The sequence below is a fragment of the Vulpes lagopus genome, chromosome 8 (genome assembly GCF_018345385.1).
Source record: "Vulpes lagopus strain Blue_001 chromosome 8, ASM1834538v1, whole genome shotgun sequence".
NCBI lineage: Eukaryota > Metazoa > Chordata > Mammalia > Carnivora > Canidae > Vulpes > Vulpes lagopus.
Window position 1 is genome coordinate 106707500 of NC_054831.1, and position 17336 is coordinate 106724835.

Consider the following 17336-nt stretch of genomic DNA (forward strand, 5'->3'; position numbering starts at 1 on the left):
CTAAACTATTCTATTCTTTTTTGTTTTTTGTTTTTTTGCTGTTCATTGTGGTTGCTTTCCGTTATTGTGTCTTACAGATCGCTGATCTGTTCTTATGCATCTTCTAACCTGTTCCCTCTAGTATGTGTGGTTCTTAAAAATTTCATTTACTGAATTCTTTATTCCTTCTTTGTTGATAGTCTGAGCTTCTCTACTCTTTTCTCAAGTTCAGAGAGTATCTTTATGACCATTATTTTCTATAAATTCTAGTTAGTTAACATACAGTATAATATTAGTTTTAGGTATGACCATTACTTTGAATTCTTTATCAGGTGTATTGTTTTTCTCTGTTTCATTGAACTCTTACTTTGATTTTTGTCCTGTTCATTTGGGACCTATTTCTATCTTCTCATTCTGTCTCTCTGTTTCTATGGATTAGGGAGATCGGCTGTGTCTTCTGGTCTTGAAAATAGTGGCCTTGTGTAGAAGAGGTCCTTTGATACCCTGTAGCGCAGCGCTCCTGTTTCCTCAAACCAGCTGCTCGAGGCAGGTCTTTGGAGGCCACATGCACCCTACCGTTGTGCTTGGGCTGTGTTTGCCATTAGGACATTGCCGTTAGCCCGTAAACCACTGTGCCTGCTCAGAGTACGCACTCAGGGTTTGGTCCCTATACTGCTGAAGGGCCGGGGTCCATGGTGGGCTAATAGGTCGGGGGAGCAGCAGTCAGACTAGTTGTCTGGAGTTAGCCTCTTCGCCACAGTTGCGGGGACACCGACCAACAGGACTTTATCTGTGAAGCCAGCTGACAGGCTCAGCTGTGCAAACTGCAGGTGTGCTGGGATATGGGGTATCCTCCTCCTCTCCGCGTGGCAGGAGTCACTTTGGAGGGATACCTGCTAAGGCTGGTGGGTTGAATGGGACAGGCCATATGGTGCTAGCAAGATGGGTGAAGTGTTAGTGTTCAGCTGTCTAGGCTGGGGAAGGAGAGAGAGAGAGAAACGGTGCTTGCCAGCACTTAGCTTCTTAGAGAAATCTCCTAAAGATCTCTGCCCTGTTCTGAGATTAGTAAATAAATCTCCTTCGGTCCACCCCAGGCTCTTTCCAAACTGCGACTTTGGTGCTGTGTCCATAGTTGCTTATTATGCTTGTTCTTTAAGGGCAGAACTTCGCTTCCTATTGCCCTCTGGCTCTTAGAGTTAAGCCCATTGATTTTTAAAGTCCCACTGGTTTCCAAACCAGATGTTAGAGAGACTCCTCTTCCTGGTGCAGGTCCCCAGTATCTGGGGTGCCTGGTGTGGGGTTTCATGTCTCTGCATGAGTCCCTCCTGCTTGTCGTTAGGGCTCACCAGGGCTTATGTTCCCAACCCCGTTTCCACTCCTGTTTCATGTGGCCTTCCCTCTGGGATCACCCGTGGAAGGTCTGTTGTGGCCGTCTTCAGTGTTGGCTGTCCACGTGCAGCTGTTACCTTGGCGTGTCAGTGGGACAAGGTGAACTTGGGAATCTTACTACCCTATCTTCTATCTGACTCCTACATCTCTAGGTCTAATTCTATATCTTATCCAAATTAGGGGATGGCAAACTAGAGCCCAAGGGCCAAATCCAGTCTGTCACCTGTCTTTGCTAATGAAGTTCTACTGGAATACAGCCACATCCATTGGTTTATACTTTGTCTTGCTCTACAACTGCAGGATCAATTGTGACAGTAACCAAAAAATGCACAAAACCAAGATATGTACTGTTGGGCCCTTTATGAAAAAAGTTTGCAAGCCCCTGGTCTTTACTGAGGAACTCACTCCTTTGATGGTAAAAATCCTGTCACTATTCAATAAAAAACGTCTACTTCTTTGCATAATTCCCTTGTTAGGTAAACTATGTCCCAAATGCATCAGCAAATCCTTTAAGCCCTGATGAAGGAGAAGGGTTAAGTTTTTAACTCTCTGGTAGGGGAAACTAGTCTCCCCCTCTTATATTTTTTTATCTTTTTCAAGTAGTCTGCTTATATTTTATATAAATATTAACATTGCTTATTCCTCCAGAATACACATAAAATTAATAATGATTTCCCCCCCAAATTTCTGGGAATATTGCGTTTTTACCAGGTTTCTTTCATTTCTAAAGGAAGGGATGGCACTCAAATCTTAGAATTGTGTTGAATTATGTAAATGACTTTTTCTGTGGGGATTATAAATCCTGGTGCTTCCAAACCTCCATTGTTTCCCCTGCTCCATTCCCAAATATGATAGCAGCCAAGAACTCCTTTCCATTCTTGGGCAACCCTAAAATATTTGGAATGTACAAGAATGCTACCTTCTCACAGAACAAAGTTCTAGCTCCCTGTTTAGAATTAAATACAAATGCTGAATAGGCTTTTTGAAAAGTGATATGCCGCATGAAGTACAGATAAGTAACTTGGGGGACGTCGGTGGCTCAGTTGGTTACATGTCTACCTTCTGCTCAGGTCATGATCTCAGTATCCTGGGATCGAGCCCAGCACTGGGTGCCCTGCTCAGCGGGGAGTCTCCTTCTCCCTTTCTCTCTGCCCTCCACTCATGCTCTCTCTCTCCCTCAAATAAAATCTTAAAAAAAAAAAAAAGATAATTTAAATTTCTTTTGCATTCTTGCTTTGCTGAAAAGAATTTAAAAGGAAGTAGACACACTGGAAACAATCCTGAATACAGGTAAGTAAATTGAAATTGTATGTGTATCGTATCTGTGATATATAAATTTTTTATATATGTTTTCTTGCAGGATGCCATGGCTTTTAATAAGTTTAATGTTCTCCACTGGCACATAGTCGATGACCAGTCTTTCCCTTATCAGAGTGTCACTTTTCCTGAGTTAAGCAACAAAGTGAGTAATTCATGTTATTGTACTCTGTCTACAAAAATGTTTGTATAAAAACTTCTTTGGAAGTTTTTAGCTTAAGTCTTACTTATGGATAGCATTAAAGTATAAAAGTTACATGTTTGTGGTTTAAAAACTTTTTTAGTAGGCTGTGGCTTACCAATTTAGATCCATCCATAAAACTTACTACAACTGTTATTATGAATGAAAACAATCTCTAGTAGTTACACAAATAAACTTTAAAAAACTTAATGTAAGAGACCTGAAGCACACATAACTAATGTAGGGTTGAGTATTTTTATCACGTAGTCTGCAGTACTGGATTCTGTAAACGATGTTTTCTCTCTGAAAAACTGCATAGAGAATTTTAGAGATGAGAGCTCCTTAGAAAATAACGGCTGTCTCATAAGTGTTCAAATTAAGTCTATTATGAAACCCTTGGAGGTGGGAACAAGCCTCGGTGTCATCTCGCTTGGTAACTGACCTCCTCATCCAGAGTTGCAGTTAGGAAGGAACTCTGTGTGTTGTCCTCTGGTCACAATTCCCACGCTTTCTCCAGTGTTATGTAGTATAGGTTGAAATGTTAGTGGTACTCCTGTTTGCACTTGCTTTTTATTACACAAAATCTCACACACATGCAGAAGTAGATAATGACTTCCATGTTCTTGCCACATAACTTCAGTAATCAGTACTTGGCCAGTCTTGTATCACCTGTACTCATCCTCCCTTGCCACCATTACTTTTAAGGAAATCCCAGACACCATATCTCATTTGTAAAAAAGGAATGTTTTTGTTAAAACAAAAACCCCATATTATTGCAGCTGAGAAATTAACAATCTAGCCAACAGTTATTTACATTTCCCCAAGTGCCTTTACCTTTTCTTAATGAAAAAAAATTTATTTGCAATAGGATGCAAATGAGTTCCATATACTGTGGTCAGTTAATATGTCCATTAATTGTCTTTTGATCTATGGGTGTCCTCCCTGCCCATATTTTTTTTTCTTGGTAATTTGTTATTTTTATTAAACTAAATCATTTGTCTAGTTCCCAAAGTCTGAGTTTTGCTGATGACATTTCCATACTGTCAGTTAATGTGTTCTTCTATCTCTAATATTTATTCTAAGTAAGTAGATCTGATCTTGCTTGGATATAAATTTGATGGGGTGCATGGGACAATACTACTTCTTAGGAGTTGAGCATTTATATTTATGTATAACTTAAGATATAGCTTATAAGTTATATGTAATATTTATTTATATCTTAAAGGTGCTACAGTAACACCTTTAATTGACCTTTATCTTTAGTTACAACCCATACTCATTATAAAGGGATTGAGAGAAATGATTACAAAAAAAAAGCCACTTATCAAAGCATGTCTGAGGGAATTTTTAAAGCTGATAATAATTAAAATGACTTTGAAAGGTGACAGCCCAACTCTGTCATAGTGTGTGAATTTTCATTCTAAAACGGACAAGGCAGTGTATTCAGTTTTCACAGATTTGACTTTGGAAGTCAAACATTTTATTTCTCTTTTGTTGTATGGTTACGAGGTTGAAATAGCATGACGGTAAATGTTCCTGAAACAAGAGGAGCTAGTAGAGATAGTTCCATTAGTAAATCCAGAAATAACCCACAGTGTGCTGAGCCTACTGATAAGATATGGTAAATAGTTTAAATGAGTCCTCCAGGTGCCTGGCTGGCTCAGTCAGTAGAGCATGGGACTCTTGAGGGCATGAGTTTGAGCCCACACTGGGCACAGAGCTTACTCATGAATGCATGAATGATTAAGTTTTTTTTTTAAGATTTTATTTATTTATTCATAGAGGTACAGAGAAAGAGAGAGGCAGAGACCCAGGCAGAGGGGAGAAGCGGGCCCCATGCAGGGAGCCCAACGTGGGACTTGATCCCGGGTCTCCAGGATCATGCCCCAGGCTGCAGGCAGCGCCAAACCACTGCACCACTGGGCTTGAATGAATGAATAAGTAAATAAAATGTGGGGATTAAAGAAAAATTTTTAAAACTGAGTCCTCCAACATCACATAGGACTATTTAATACATTGTGATACTAGAAAAATGACTTGTCCAGTATCATTGTGCAAATACAACTGTTGAGAGTATCCTGGACAGATCCATTCCATATATTTTAATAAATATGGCTTTTATAGGGAAGCTATTCTTTGTCTCACGTTTATACACCAAGTGACGTCCATACAGTAATTGAATATGCCCGATTACGAGGGATTCGAGTCATACCCGAATTTGACAGTCCTGGACATACACAGTCTTGGGGAAAAGGTAAGGAGTGTCTGTCTGCAAGTTGCAAAGAATGAGTACCTGAGGTCCTCCATCTTTTATGAGCTGGTGTTTATTCATTTTGTTCATAAGTGTGGTTTGCACAAAAGTAGCACTGTCGACAGATGGAATTGAATAATTATTGTGAGCAAGGTACGATGGCTAGGCGCTGCCTAAAGTATGACAACAAGGGCTAGAGGAATTACAAGTAGAACATGCTAAGTGATTTTAAGAAATGGTTTCATGGATGAGAAGGACACTTAAAATGCTTTTGAGGGATTAAAAAAAATACATTTATGTTTCTGGTAAAGGGAATATCATGAGGAAAGGCAGAAGTTGGAGTGTAAGTGCAGCAAATAGTAAGCACTAGAGGGTGGTTAGGAACTGGCACTGGAGCCACAGAACCTGGCTTTGAATCCTGTTTCTGCTTTTTATAACCTGAATGGCCCTGAGCATGTTAAAGAATGTCTCATCTCAGTTTCCCCATATCTAAAATGTAGTAACTGTCATGTAATTTTGTTGAGGGTTAAATAACAATTATAAATGCTTGCTTTATATTCATTCAGATAATACTGAGGGCAGACATGGGAGATAAATCTGATGAAATACATGTAGAGGGAGGGGGGCCTTGGGTGAGGAACGTGGGCTCCATCAGGACACATGGAAACAAGTGAAAGTTAGAGGAGAATCATCACATAATGGGAACCACACTCCGGGGAAACCTATGTGAGGAAGAGGTGACAGACTGGAAGTAGAAAGAACCTGAAGTCCTAGACCAGAATGGCGATAATGGGAATGGAAAATAATGTACGGAACTGAGAGACATTCTGGGTGTGTGGTCCATGGAACTTGGCAACTGACCAGCTGTGTGGAGAAGGACGGAAAGTTCCAGGGAAGGAGCAGGAGCAGCTACCCTAGGAACTTACTCAACAGAGAATTTAGCTTTTGTTAGACGGCATGTGAAGTGCAGCTGGAATATCTAAAAGTGTCAAAAAAAAAAATAGATAAATTTAAAAATAAAAAAGAGTGTCGAGCAGGGAATCTGAAATACAGATTGAAGCTCAAGAAAAAGGGTTTGGGTGAGCTGGAGATTTGGGAGTTATTAATATTTGAGATATTTGAAGTAGATAAAATAGAATGATGGAAAAGGAAACAGGCACAGGGGATAGAACTCAAGAATCAGTTCCATCATCTTACTTACTTGGAGGAATTTACCAAGGTAACTCCTAGTAAATGTGCTTATTTTTTTCTGTATAAACTCACAGCTTTAAAAAAAAAAAAAAAAAAAAACAGCTTAAAAATAAAATAGTATAATCACGTGCAAAGCCTTGTCTTCGTGATTAAAATACTACTTCTTTCTTCTAGGTCAGAAAAACCTCCTGACTCCATGTTACAACGGACATAAGCAGTCTGAGACCTTTGGACCCATAAACCCTATTCTGAATTCAACTTACTCCTTCCTGTCTCAGCTTTTCAAAGAAGTTAGTGCAGTGTTTCCAGATCAGTTCATTCACTTGGGAGGAGACGAAGTGGAATTTAAATGTTGGTATGACAGTTCTTTAAAATCCTTATTTTTTTTTTTTTTTTAATCCTTATTTTTTTAACCATTGCATTTGAAGTAGGTATTTGAGGTCTCCACATGAAAAGGGAAGATGTGGGGAAAGATCTCTGCTTGCAAGGTTTTAAGTTAGTAAGATAACTGGAGAATACAAGCTTTTAGGAAGGAGAATCAAGATGTGAGAGACAGTGGAGATTGAAGACTACAGTGAAGGGCGATGATTAAGTGGGGGAGAATTTTTTCAAGTAAAAATGCTCTTTGCCAATAGCCTTAGATGGAGAAGAGAGGCATGAAATAGCAAACTAGGATAACCCATAAAGAAGTTACTCTCTTTTAAGATTATTGATTTGAGAAAGCGAGCGTGAGCAGGGAAGAGAGGGAGAAGCAGGTTCCCTGTGAGCAAGGAGCCCAATGTGGAACTCGATCCCAGGACCCTGAGATCCAGACCTGAGCGGAAGGCAGATGCTTAACCAACTGAGCCACTCACGCATCCCTCATAATAAAGTTTTTAGGCTCAAAACTTTAAGTTTTAAATTTGCACAAATAAAGGTAGGGATGTGTGCTGCTTGACAGAGACTGGGTTTATCAAATTCTAATGCAATTTTAATCACTGTTTTTGTTGAAGGGAGTCCAATCCAGAAATCAGAGATTTCATGAAGTGGAAAGGCTTTGGTGGAGATTATAAAAAACTAGAATCTTTCTATGTTCAGAAGTAAGTTTTTGTAAGCCAACTTCTATTTTATTTGATCTGTGCCTTTTGTAAAACTTTTAGCTGTGTAGTTGTTTCATTTTCTCTCTACTCCTTGTCAAAGTGTAGATACTGTTATACTTTGTTATATGCAGTGTCAGTGAAAAATCATCAAAAGAAAATAGTATCCACAGCTTTCTTTGAAGCAATGCAATGATGACTAAGGCTTGCAGGAAGTGTCGGAGGGTAGCACTCAGCTGCTCAGAGATTTCAGTGCGAAGCCCTGGCTTCCCTGTGAAGTCTTTATCACCGTCCAACCTGTGGAATTCGTTCCCTTTGGTCAACTCCAGGAACATTTCTTTTACTTCCTGTGATGTCCAGTACGATAGGCGCAGCTGCATGGGGCTGTAATTCAGGGACTTAGATCAGCCACATTTCACGTGTTCAACAGCTGGATGAGGCTACTGGCTCCCATGCTGGAAAGCATGAGATAGGATGTCTTGATCATTGCCGAAACTGGGCACTGCTCTAGATTAGTGATCAGTAAGCTTTTTCATTAAAGGCCCAGAGAGTAAAATCTTTTTTTAGGCTTCGTGGGCCCCATTCTTGTTTTTTAAACAATATTTACAAGTGTGAAAACCATTCCTCGCTGATAAGCCATACAAAATCAGGCTGTGGGCTGTCGTTTGCCAACTCTTGAATCAAGGCAGCTCAGATTCCAGCCTTTTCCTCTTTTGCTTTTTGTGTGAAATTACATTCTAATTAATGTAATCTAATTAATGTAATTAATGTAATGTTCTAATCTAATTTCTAATTAAGAAATTACATTCTAATTTTCTAATCCTGCAGAAAAATTGGCATTGTCTAAATACCAGGAAGTATTTTTGGATTGTCAGCAATCGTTGAATGTTACGTAGTTGACATCACAGGCCAAATCAGTTTCTTCTAAGATAGCCATGAAATTACCAGAAGTTGTGGTTTATATACTACGCTGTGAATTGCCATGTCTTCCCCACTTTGGGACGTGCTAATTATTGGCCCATTCCTTCAGCACATGACTTTTAAGTCCTCTGCTGTGTGACATTCTGCGCCATGTGCTTGAAAGAAGGAACCCCAACTTCAGGTTCTGCTATAAAGCTGTGCTGCAGTGAAAGGCCTGCCAACATGACAATCCTTTATAGAAAACTTTAAACGTTGTTAAGCTCGTGCTCTGAAATAACTTTTTTCCCCCCCAACGGTAGGGTTTTGGATATTGCTTCAACTGTAAACAAGGGAGCCATAGTCTGGCAAGAAGTTTTTGATGATCATGTGAAGGTGAGAAGTATGAAGACTGCTTTTGATTCTGATAATAAGAGAGACTTATTAACATCTTGGAAGGAAGCACAGTTGTCCTCAACATTACAGGGAAGTTAGCTTACCTTTTAAACTTTCTGTAGACTGAGATTAGTGCCACCTTTCCATCTCTCCCTTCCACCCTCTCCCACGTTCCTCCCCCCACCATCACATTATGTCACAAATCAGAGTACTTTGAAGTAAATTCTTTTTTCACAAGGGCAGAACAAACAAGAATGAAGGAGTCTTTATAGCTACAAAGGTAGTTTTAAATTGTCAACAAACACGCTTTTTACTTTCCTTTGGGTAACTGACCGTTTCAAATCTAGTTACTAGTATTACCCCTAGAGAAGGGTTAGTGACGTCTTCCAAGTAAGGATAACAGCAGTGTACAGATGGGAAGAAAGCCTTAGTCCGTTATACCTAACTGGTGTCCTGTGTAGGCAGAGGTGAAATCTCCAACCTTAGGGTTGATGAAACTTCTAATTTCAAGGCCCTACAACCATTGTGTTTAGTACTAAGAAGGGGAAATTTTTTTTTTTTTTTCAAGAATCTTAGGTGGTTACTTTCCTAATAACTACGATGGCTTCAACTTTCATTTGTAATTGTTGGCCCTAATCGTACATATCCTTTGTAACTTTAATAGCTTCAGCCAGGCACGATTGTTCAAGTATGGAAATTTCAATCATATAGTGAGGAACAAGCTCAAGTCACAGCCGCTGGCTTCCCTGTCATCCTTTCTGCTCCTTGGTACTTAGATTGGATTAGTTATGGACAAGACTGGAAAGGTTACTATAAAGTGGACCCTCTTGATTTTAGTGGTAAGTGACATACCCATTACGTTGATTGGCTAGTTTTCTTCCTTAATTTACCACTAGGATATTATCAACTCACTATCCTCACTTTTATGTTTGATTCTTGATTTCTTAAGAAAAAGAGAAGGCCCTGTTCATTTTAAACCTTGTAAAAGTATCTGTTTCCACCAATGAGCATTGTTACCCTACAGTTCAAAGACTCTGGATTGCATTAACCTTGTATCTCCTTCAATGGGCCTTTCCACTGTAAGACACTGAAGGAAGGCTATAGTTTACTTCCATGGGTTTCGGGCTGTGTCGTTTTTGGATCCTGAGGAGTTAGGCATCCTTCGGGGAGGCGACAGTAAGAGGAACAGAGTGGTGGAGCCTTAGGCTCTCAGATCCCTGTCCTTAAGACCAGCTCTACTTTATCCAGCTTTCTACACCAGATTTCACAAAATTTCCTTCAAGAAGTTGGATTTTAGTGTTAAAAAATACTTCAAAACTGTAGGTCTGTTAGGAATTGACCTTTCTGCAGAAGGTATTTTCTGAGAATCAGAAGGTGCATCACAGGAGTTAATTGTCACAAGTACCCGATTAAGTTTTCATAAAATTGAAATAAAGTAAAAATATGGTAACAAGCACTGTGGAGATAAAGTTTTCTACCCTTTTTGTGTGAAAAACCATGAATACCTCCTACGGTTCTGTGGACCCCAGAAGTGTTGGCCTACAATAAAGGTAGAATGAGAAACCAGTTATTGCCTCTGTGTAAAAGCTTTGAGCAGCTTACTTCATTCCTATCAATTCAATGATTTTAATGTAGGTTCTCCAGAACAGAAAAAACTTGTCATGGGTGGAGAAGCTTGTCTGTGGGGAGAATATGTGGATGCAACTAACCTCACTCCAAGATTATGGTATGGAATTTAAGTGGTAATGTGTGAATTACAAATTAAAGTGCCTTATTTCTTTTTCTCCAAGTGGGGAAGCACTAGAAATATCCCCAAGCATATACTTTAGATACTTAAGAAAACATGCATTTAAATTGCTTTGGTGGACATGTTGGTTTACCTTTCAGGCCCCGGGCAAGTGCTGTTGGTGAAAGACTGTGGAGTCACAGCAACGTCAAAGACCTAGAGGATGCCTACAATAGGCTGACAGTTCACCGCTGCAGAATGGTCAGGTAAGACCTTTTCAAAGCAAGGACACGAAGTCCAGGGTGATTTTTTTTTTCTCTCTGTAAATAGAAATGTATAGCCTCTAACAGTTTCCAGTTTATAATTAATCAGTAATTTCTGTAGGAAACATAATTATTCCTATATGGAAAAGAGATTTGATTTGAGAAAGAGCGAGGGAGAAGCAGGGAGCCTGATGAGGGGCGTGGTGCCACAACCCTATCATAACCTGAGTGCCCTGATATTGACCTTGGTGTAACTTTTAATTCCATCTTGACCACTTTAACAGTCTTTTTTCATTAATGAATGCTACAGCTAGTGATCCAAACTATAACATCAATCTAAAACCTCTCTAATTCATACTTTATCTGTTCTAGCCGGGGAATAGCTGCAGAACCTCTTTATACTGGATATTGTAACCACTGAATACAAAACAAAAAATGAGCTTAAAGAAGAAAACGCTACAATCAAGTTGATTATGAAATCATGGAAATTAAAATTTCATATAGTTTTCAAATAAAATATCTTTTTAAAGATTGAACCTCTATCTCATTAAATATTACAAATAGAAGACTGGCATCTTGTTAAAGAAGCTCAAAAAAAATATCGTGGTGACACTGAACATGTTCCATAGTAATAACTTTATAGATACATAATACAGTTCATGTACATAACTTTCAACATCCAAGTTTATTATACAGAGCAGAATGCGCAGCTCCAGTGCCCCTGTCAGTTTAGTAAAACAATAAAAATTCTTCTTAAGAAAATGCAGTAGGTAGGTGCTCTCGAGTGTGTCTCCAAAGACCTAAAGCACTTGGGTCAAGCCACTTCGCCGGCTGAGCAGTATAGATTGGTCTTGAGGATTCATAGCTTGATAATTAGATAGTTCTAAGGCAAAAGTAGCTGAGCCCGATGTAAGCGTTCGAAGCACAGTTGAATAACCCTAATCAAAATAAAATTTAAGACCGTTGTCAAATTTAACCAGCAGGAAGAGAGAGGTGAGGCTCAGCTCTTCACCATTATTAGGAAAGGTGATGATGTTACTCATGTGACTTAACCACTGTGGCAGGAACTATTTGATAGGGAGATACTGTGGAGGGCAGGTATCTAGTGTGGGTAAGCTTCAGGTGTATTCCCTGGTCTCCACACTCTGTAAGGTAAGTGCTGGGAAGGGGGAAAAATGGCCATTTAGGCTGGCGCCACAATTTGATATGGCATAGCTCAATCTTTGAGGAGAATGGAAATAATCCCACCAAGCTGATGTTATCCCTTGGATTTCCTTAACGATTTAAATCCAAAGACCTAACTAACCTGGCCTCCTATAAATTAAAGCCCCGATTGTCTACTTTTCAGCATAAATATCCCCAGTATTAAAAAGAATATATACTTCACAGTCGCTGAGTACCTACCATAATTTCTGCTAAAGGCACAAATCCAATAACAATTTTGTTTTCCTGACGAGTCTGGATTTCCTGAATGGTCCCTCTTCTTTGTGCCAGATCTGCTAGCACAGGGCTGAGGTAATCTCCAGGCACCGTCACCTCGAGATTCATCAGGGGCTCTAACACTTGCTTATCAGCTTTCTTCAGAGCCTAAATAAGTTAATAGAGTGTTAAACTCCCTTCCTAAAATTAGAAATCAAATTCCCATTAGATTCATAACCACTTGAACACAAATTTTGCCTGTCCTTGTAAGCCTAGAGCTCTAGCAACAAGACATAATAAGCCTGCTTTCACTGTCTACAAAGATAATAAACCAGGTACATGGCCAGGGGGTGCTTAGTAAAGCTTGGTTATATAGAGCACTTATGAACACATGGCCAGAGATAAAATGAAAGAAAATGGTTTTCCCCTTCCACTCATAGTCTGTGTCAGGGCAAATCAAGAAATATACTACACAAACATTCTCAACAAAAGGCAAGAAAAAGCACATAAATCCATAAACTGAAAAAAGCCACTGAGGCACACAGGGCAAGTAGTTACTAGATAAAATGAAAGCACTAGGGTCCCCAGGAGAGACAGTCTCTCAGACTATTGCTACATCAGACAAACTCTGGGTAATGGGTTTTGGAGGACACTGCTAAGACCATAAGTACCAGTGGGTCTGATTTTAAAAGCCGCCTTACTGCTGGAGCCTGCCAGAGTTCAACATGTTACTGTTTAACAAAACCATTTCCTATAAATTCTAAGCCTCTGGTTATTAGGTGGGATGTTATAAACTGAGACTAAGCAATGGCAACTAAATACGGGAGCTGGGGCTCTAGAATGTGCCCTCACCTTTACGGTTAGCTGTTCATCGTTCTGTTCCCGCTCTACCACCCACCCCTCACTTCTTAATACTAAGGCCTTAGAGGGGGCATGACCACTGCCTGTATTGTTAAGTAAAGGTTCTGGGGCCTTGAACCCTTTCGTCCCTGATTTGTCACCACCTCCTTTCCTGCCCTTCACCCAACCATTAAAGATGGGACACATGGGCAGCCCGGGTGGCTCAGCAGTTTAGCGTCTGCCTTCGGCCCAGGGTGTGATCCTGGAGACGCGGGATCGAGTCCCACATCAGGCTCCCTGCATGGAGCCTGCTTCTCCCTCTGCCTGGGTCTCTGCCTCTCTCTCTGTCTCTCATGAATAAATAAATAAAATCTTTTTTTAAAAAAATGGGACGCATGAGTAAAACCAAGAGTATATTCTCTATCAAAATTTCAAAACACATACACATAGTAAAACAATCAGTTCTTCATAGCTTTAAAATCTAGCCAACTGAAAGGGCTCGACTATAGAAAATACATCTAACAGTCCTTGAATGAAAATATTACTAAAAAATAATGACCATCAATCAGCAAACAACTATAAATCCTCTCTTTTTGCAATTCTTATCCAGAGCTTTGTTGCCACTTCACGTAATATCTTTTGGCACAAAACGGAGTGGAACAAGATAAGAATTAAAAGGAAAAGTGCTGCAACAAGGAAAGGACTGAATGCTGTGTTACTAAGATACACAGCATCTGTCCTCAGCTTCCTCTTCACATTCTTTCTCTTGGCAAAACCGTACTTTTAAGTTTCAAAAACGTCTATGTAGCTTCCTCAAAAACCTTTATATTCCACAGACTACAGTCTGAGTACTCCGGCCTTTACGCCACTGGCCTGCTTTGCGACAGTGTCCAAGTATCACAGAGCAACCCAAGATGACCCCATCATTTCCTTTCACAAACATTACTGTGTGCTTTCCTACTCTGTGGATGACTTCATAATCTTCAGTTCACCTGGCCGTGCATCTCTGACTTTCCTTTCCCCAAGTAGCTGTAAGATTTCCATTCCCATTGCCAACAAGCTCGTTCAGACCCAGGCCCTTCTCTGTCCCGGACTGTCTCCTCCCTACTAGTTCCTCCCGTATTCCAGGGATCCCTGGGTGGCGCAGCGGTTTAGCGCCTGCCTTTGGCCCAGGGCGCGATCCTGGCGACCCGGGATCGAATCCCATGTTGGGCTCCCAGTGCATGGAGCCTGCTTCTCCCTCTGCCTGTGTCTCTGCCTCTCTCTCTCTCTCTCTCTCTCTCTCTCTCTGTGTGTGTGTGTGTGTGTGTGTGACCGTCATAAATAAAAAATTAAAAAAAAATAAAGATTTATTTGAGAAAGAAAGAACAAGCAGTGGGAAGGGGCAGAGGGAGAGGGAGAGAGCAGCAGACTCCCTGATGAGCAGGGAGCCCGATACGGGGCTTGATCTCAGCACCCTGAGATCAAGACCTGAACCAAAGGCAGACACTCAACCGACTGAGCCACAGGTGCTCCCAAGCAAACAATATTTAAATAATGCTTTTGGAATGTACAGTTTTTTTAAATAAAAAAATTTTAGGAAGTATGGACCTGAGGGGTGTCTGGGTGGCTCAGTCAATTAAATGTCAGACTCTGGTACTCAGCTCAGAACTTGATCTCCACACTGGGCATAGAGCCTACTTTAAAATAAAAGGGGTGGGGGGCGGAGGGAGAATGGGAACGCCTGGGTGGCTCATCAGTTAACCGTTTGCCTTTGGCTCAGGGCATGACCCTGGGGTCCTGGGATCGAGTCCAATGTCAGGCTCCCTGCACGGAGCCTGCTTCTCCCTCTTCTATGTCTCTGCCCCTCTCTGTGTCTCTTGTGAATAAATAAACAAAATCTTAAAAAAAAAAAAAAAAATACTACACACCTGAACACACAGAGACATTAAGGGGCACCTTGGTGGGTCAGTTAGTGAAGCGTCTGCCTTCAGCTCAGGTCATGATCCCAGGGTTCTGGAATCAAGTCCCACACTGGGCTCCCTGCTCAGTGGAGAGTCAGCTTCTCCCTCTCCCTCTGTTCCTCCCCCCTTGCTCATTCTTGCATTCTCTCTCAAATAAAAAAAATAAGATCTTTAAAAAAAAGAGAGAAAGACATTAAATTCCACCTTAATAAATACATAAATAAATAAATAAATTCATTCATTCATTCATTCATTCATTCATTCATTCCACCTTCCTAAGTCAGGGACTTAGGGTATTTACATCAACTTTTTATAATTGTGGATTCAAATGAGCTGTAGAAAATGAAGTCTCAAACACAGTCTAAAATTTTAGAAAATTGTTTTAAAAAGCAAGTGTTTTAATGCACATCAGTCACCTACAAAAGTATAGCCTTCCCACTCTGAGAGGAATGCATGGAGTCACCATTTAGCTTAATTCAGCTCTGGTAGCTTACTGAGGCAAGATGCTCAAGGACATGTAGGGAGGTAACCATTCCAAGAAGACCAGATTGCTTGATACTTTCATAAGGTTAGGTGCTTATCCTGAATCTTTTTTCTTTTTTTTTTTTTTTCAATGAGACTTCTCTGATTTCAGTGATCCTTGACTAAGGTAATCTTACTCAAACAGGAACTCCAGAATTGGAACCAACATTACATCTTTAATGTCCTTTAGATTATAGTTCATCTTGGGCCCGGGTGGCCCCCAAAACGTCCCCTACTCAAACCACCAAGCTTACTTCTAACACCTGTGTGTCTGGGATGGGGAAACCAGAAATGCCAGTTAAGGAAACCTGCCTCTTTGTCAAAATCAGAAGATATTTCCTGGCCATCATGTTTTTTTTTTGTTTTTGTTTTTTTTTTATGATAGTCACAGAGAGACAGAGAGGCAGAGACACAGGCAGAGGGAGAAGCAGGCTCCATGCCGGGAGCCTGACGTGGGATTCAATCCCGGGTCTCCAGGACCGCGCCCTGGGCCAAAGGCAGGCGCAAAACCGCTGCGCCACCCAGGGATCCCCTGGCCATCATGTTAAAGAGTAATTTCCTAGGTCCTCTTTCAAAAATAACCCTGGTGATTAAGAAATCAAAGACTCTCTAAGGTAAAAAAAAACTCTTATTGACTCTAAGGCTCAAAAGGCAACAAGTTTAAGGCCATGCGAAGCACAGCTGCCTGTGGAGCAATGGTGCACCACTGTCAGGAGAGTCACCGTAAAGCAAAAAGGATAACACAGGACAGTTCTATACCTTTTGTACGCATCTTGAGACACAGGCGGAAATCATAGTTGTGGAGGTACCAGGATGGATTATCAGGGAATGTAAAGTAATTGCCACATCTTGAATTGGGGATCCAAGCAACGGTCCTAGGCAAGGGGAAAAAACAACTGGGTTAGCACTCAGTATGCAAAGAGGAGTAAAGACAGGGAGGGGACTTCTGGTTGCCAGTTCACGAAGGCAGTTTAGAAGTTGTTACTCTGTTCCAGCAAGAAAGCAGCAGAACAGACTGAAAAATCAACTCTTCTGGAATCCATAAGAGAGATGACAAAGGACAAAACCACTGCCCCAAAAAACTCGAGAGGCAAGTAAACACAGAAGTCACAGCTTCCTGGAGTAGAGGCTCACTAGCCCAGGAACCACTGCCAGGGTAAGAAAACCTCAACTATAATTGATGAACTGCTGGAAGCTCAGTGTGGACAAGTTTAGGAGTTAAAAACTCCAGGGGCACCCAGTCATAAATCATAAGGGGGACCCCCACAACTCAGTGAGATTTACCTCCAGGAGCTCAAGCAGATTCTTACCAAAAGTGTCAGAGAAAAAGCTCCTTATGCTGCCGACAGAACAACAGGAGGGAAAGGAAATCACTGAAATACTCCAGAGCAATCTGTTCTTACAAAGGCTTGCTGTCAGGAACTAGTTAACTAGAGCCTAACCAGCAGGGGCATCAGCAGGACCTAACTGACTTGGGTGAAGTACCAAACTCCAGTCTACCCTAGCCATCCTATCCATCCTATCCAACCAGGGTAGGGGTGGGGGCGTGGGGTTGGGGGAAACACGTGCAGTTCCCAGTCCTGAGGCATGGGCTCACTGTAAGACTGAGTCCTAATCCTAGGATTAGACAATGCTTCCCTTCCCCCACACCGACCTCCACATTACTAAAGGTGTGTTTACAGCAGTTCCTTTTAAACAGTACATCATTTCTGGCCACCAAGAAAAAATTACAAGGCATATTAAAAAGCAAAAGCACAATATGAATACAGAACAAACATCAGAACCAGACATGGTAAAGATATCGGAAGGATCATGTCACATGATTTACTACGGACTTGAATAAGGTAGACCACATGCAGAACAGAGAGATGGGCAATTGAAGCAGAGAGAGAGAGAAGTCCTAAGAAAGAACTAAAACAAATGCTTGAAATAAAAAACAGTAAAAT

The 17336-nt window shown here is 40.9% G+C and overlaps 2 protein-coding genes across 5 annotated transcripts in view; one reads left to right on the forward strand and one right to left on the reverse strand.

Moving 5' to 3' along the window:
* HEXB (hexosaminidase subunit beta) overlaps positions 1 to 11202 on the forward strand; it is a 28782-nt gene extending 17580 nt beyond the window's left edge. For both annotated transcript variants that reach the window (XM_041765318.1, XM_041765319.1), the window contains 9 exons: positions 2729 to 2830; positions 4991 to 5120; positions 6483 to 6663; positions 7301 to 7387; positions 8605 to 8677; positions 9342 to 9516; positions 10313 to 10403; positions 10565 to 10669; positions 11039 to 11202. In XM_041765318.1, coding sequence (XP_041621252.1) covers positions 2729 to 2830; positions 4991 to 5120; positions 6483 to 6663; positions 7301 to 7387; positions 8605 to 8677; positions 9342 to 9516; positions 10313 to 10403; positions 10565 to 10669; positions 11039 to 11087 — 993 coding nt within the window. In that variant the 3' untranslated portion in view covers positions 11088 to 11202. The remainder of the gene's footprint in view (positions 1 to 2728; positions 2831 to 4990; positions 5121 to 6482; positions 6664 to 7300; positions 7388 to 8604; positions 8678 to 9341; positions 9517 to 10312; positions 10404 to 10564; positions 10670 to 11038) is intronic.
* Positions 11203 to 11332: 130 nt separating this feature from the next.
* GFM2 (GTP dependent ribosome recycling factor mitochondrial 2) overlaps positions 11333 to 17336 on the reverse strand; it is a 55863-nt gene continuing 49859 nt past the window's right edge. For all 3 annotated transcript variants that reach the window (XM_041765310.1, XM_041765311.1, XM_041765312.1), the window contains 3 exons: positions 16150 to 16265; positions 12071 to 12253; positions 11333 to 11604 (listed from right to left, as the gene is read on the reverse strand). In XM_041765310.1, the coding sequence (XP_041621244.1) occupies positions 11467 to 11604; positions 12071 to 12253; positions 16150 to 16265 (437 nt within the window). In that variant the 3' untranslated portion in view covers positions 11333 to 11466. The remainder of the gene's footprint in view (positions 11605 to 12070; positions 12254 to 16149; positions 16266 to 17336) is intronic.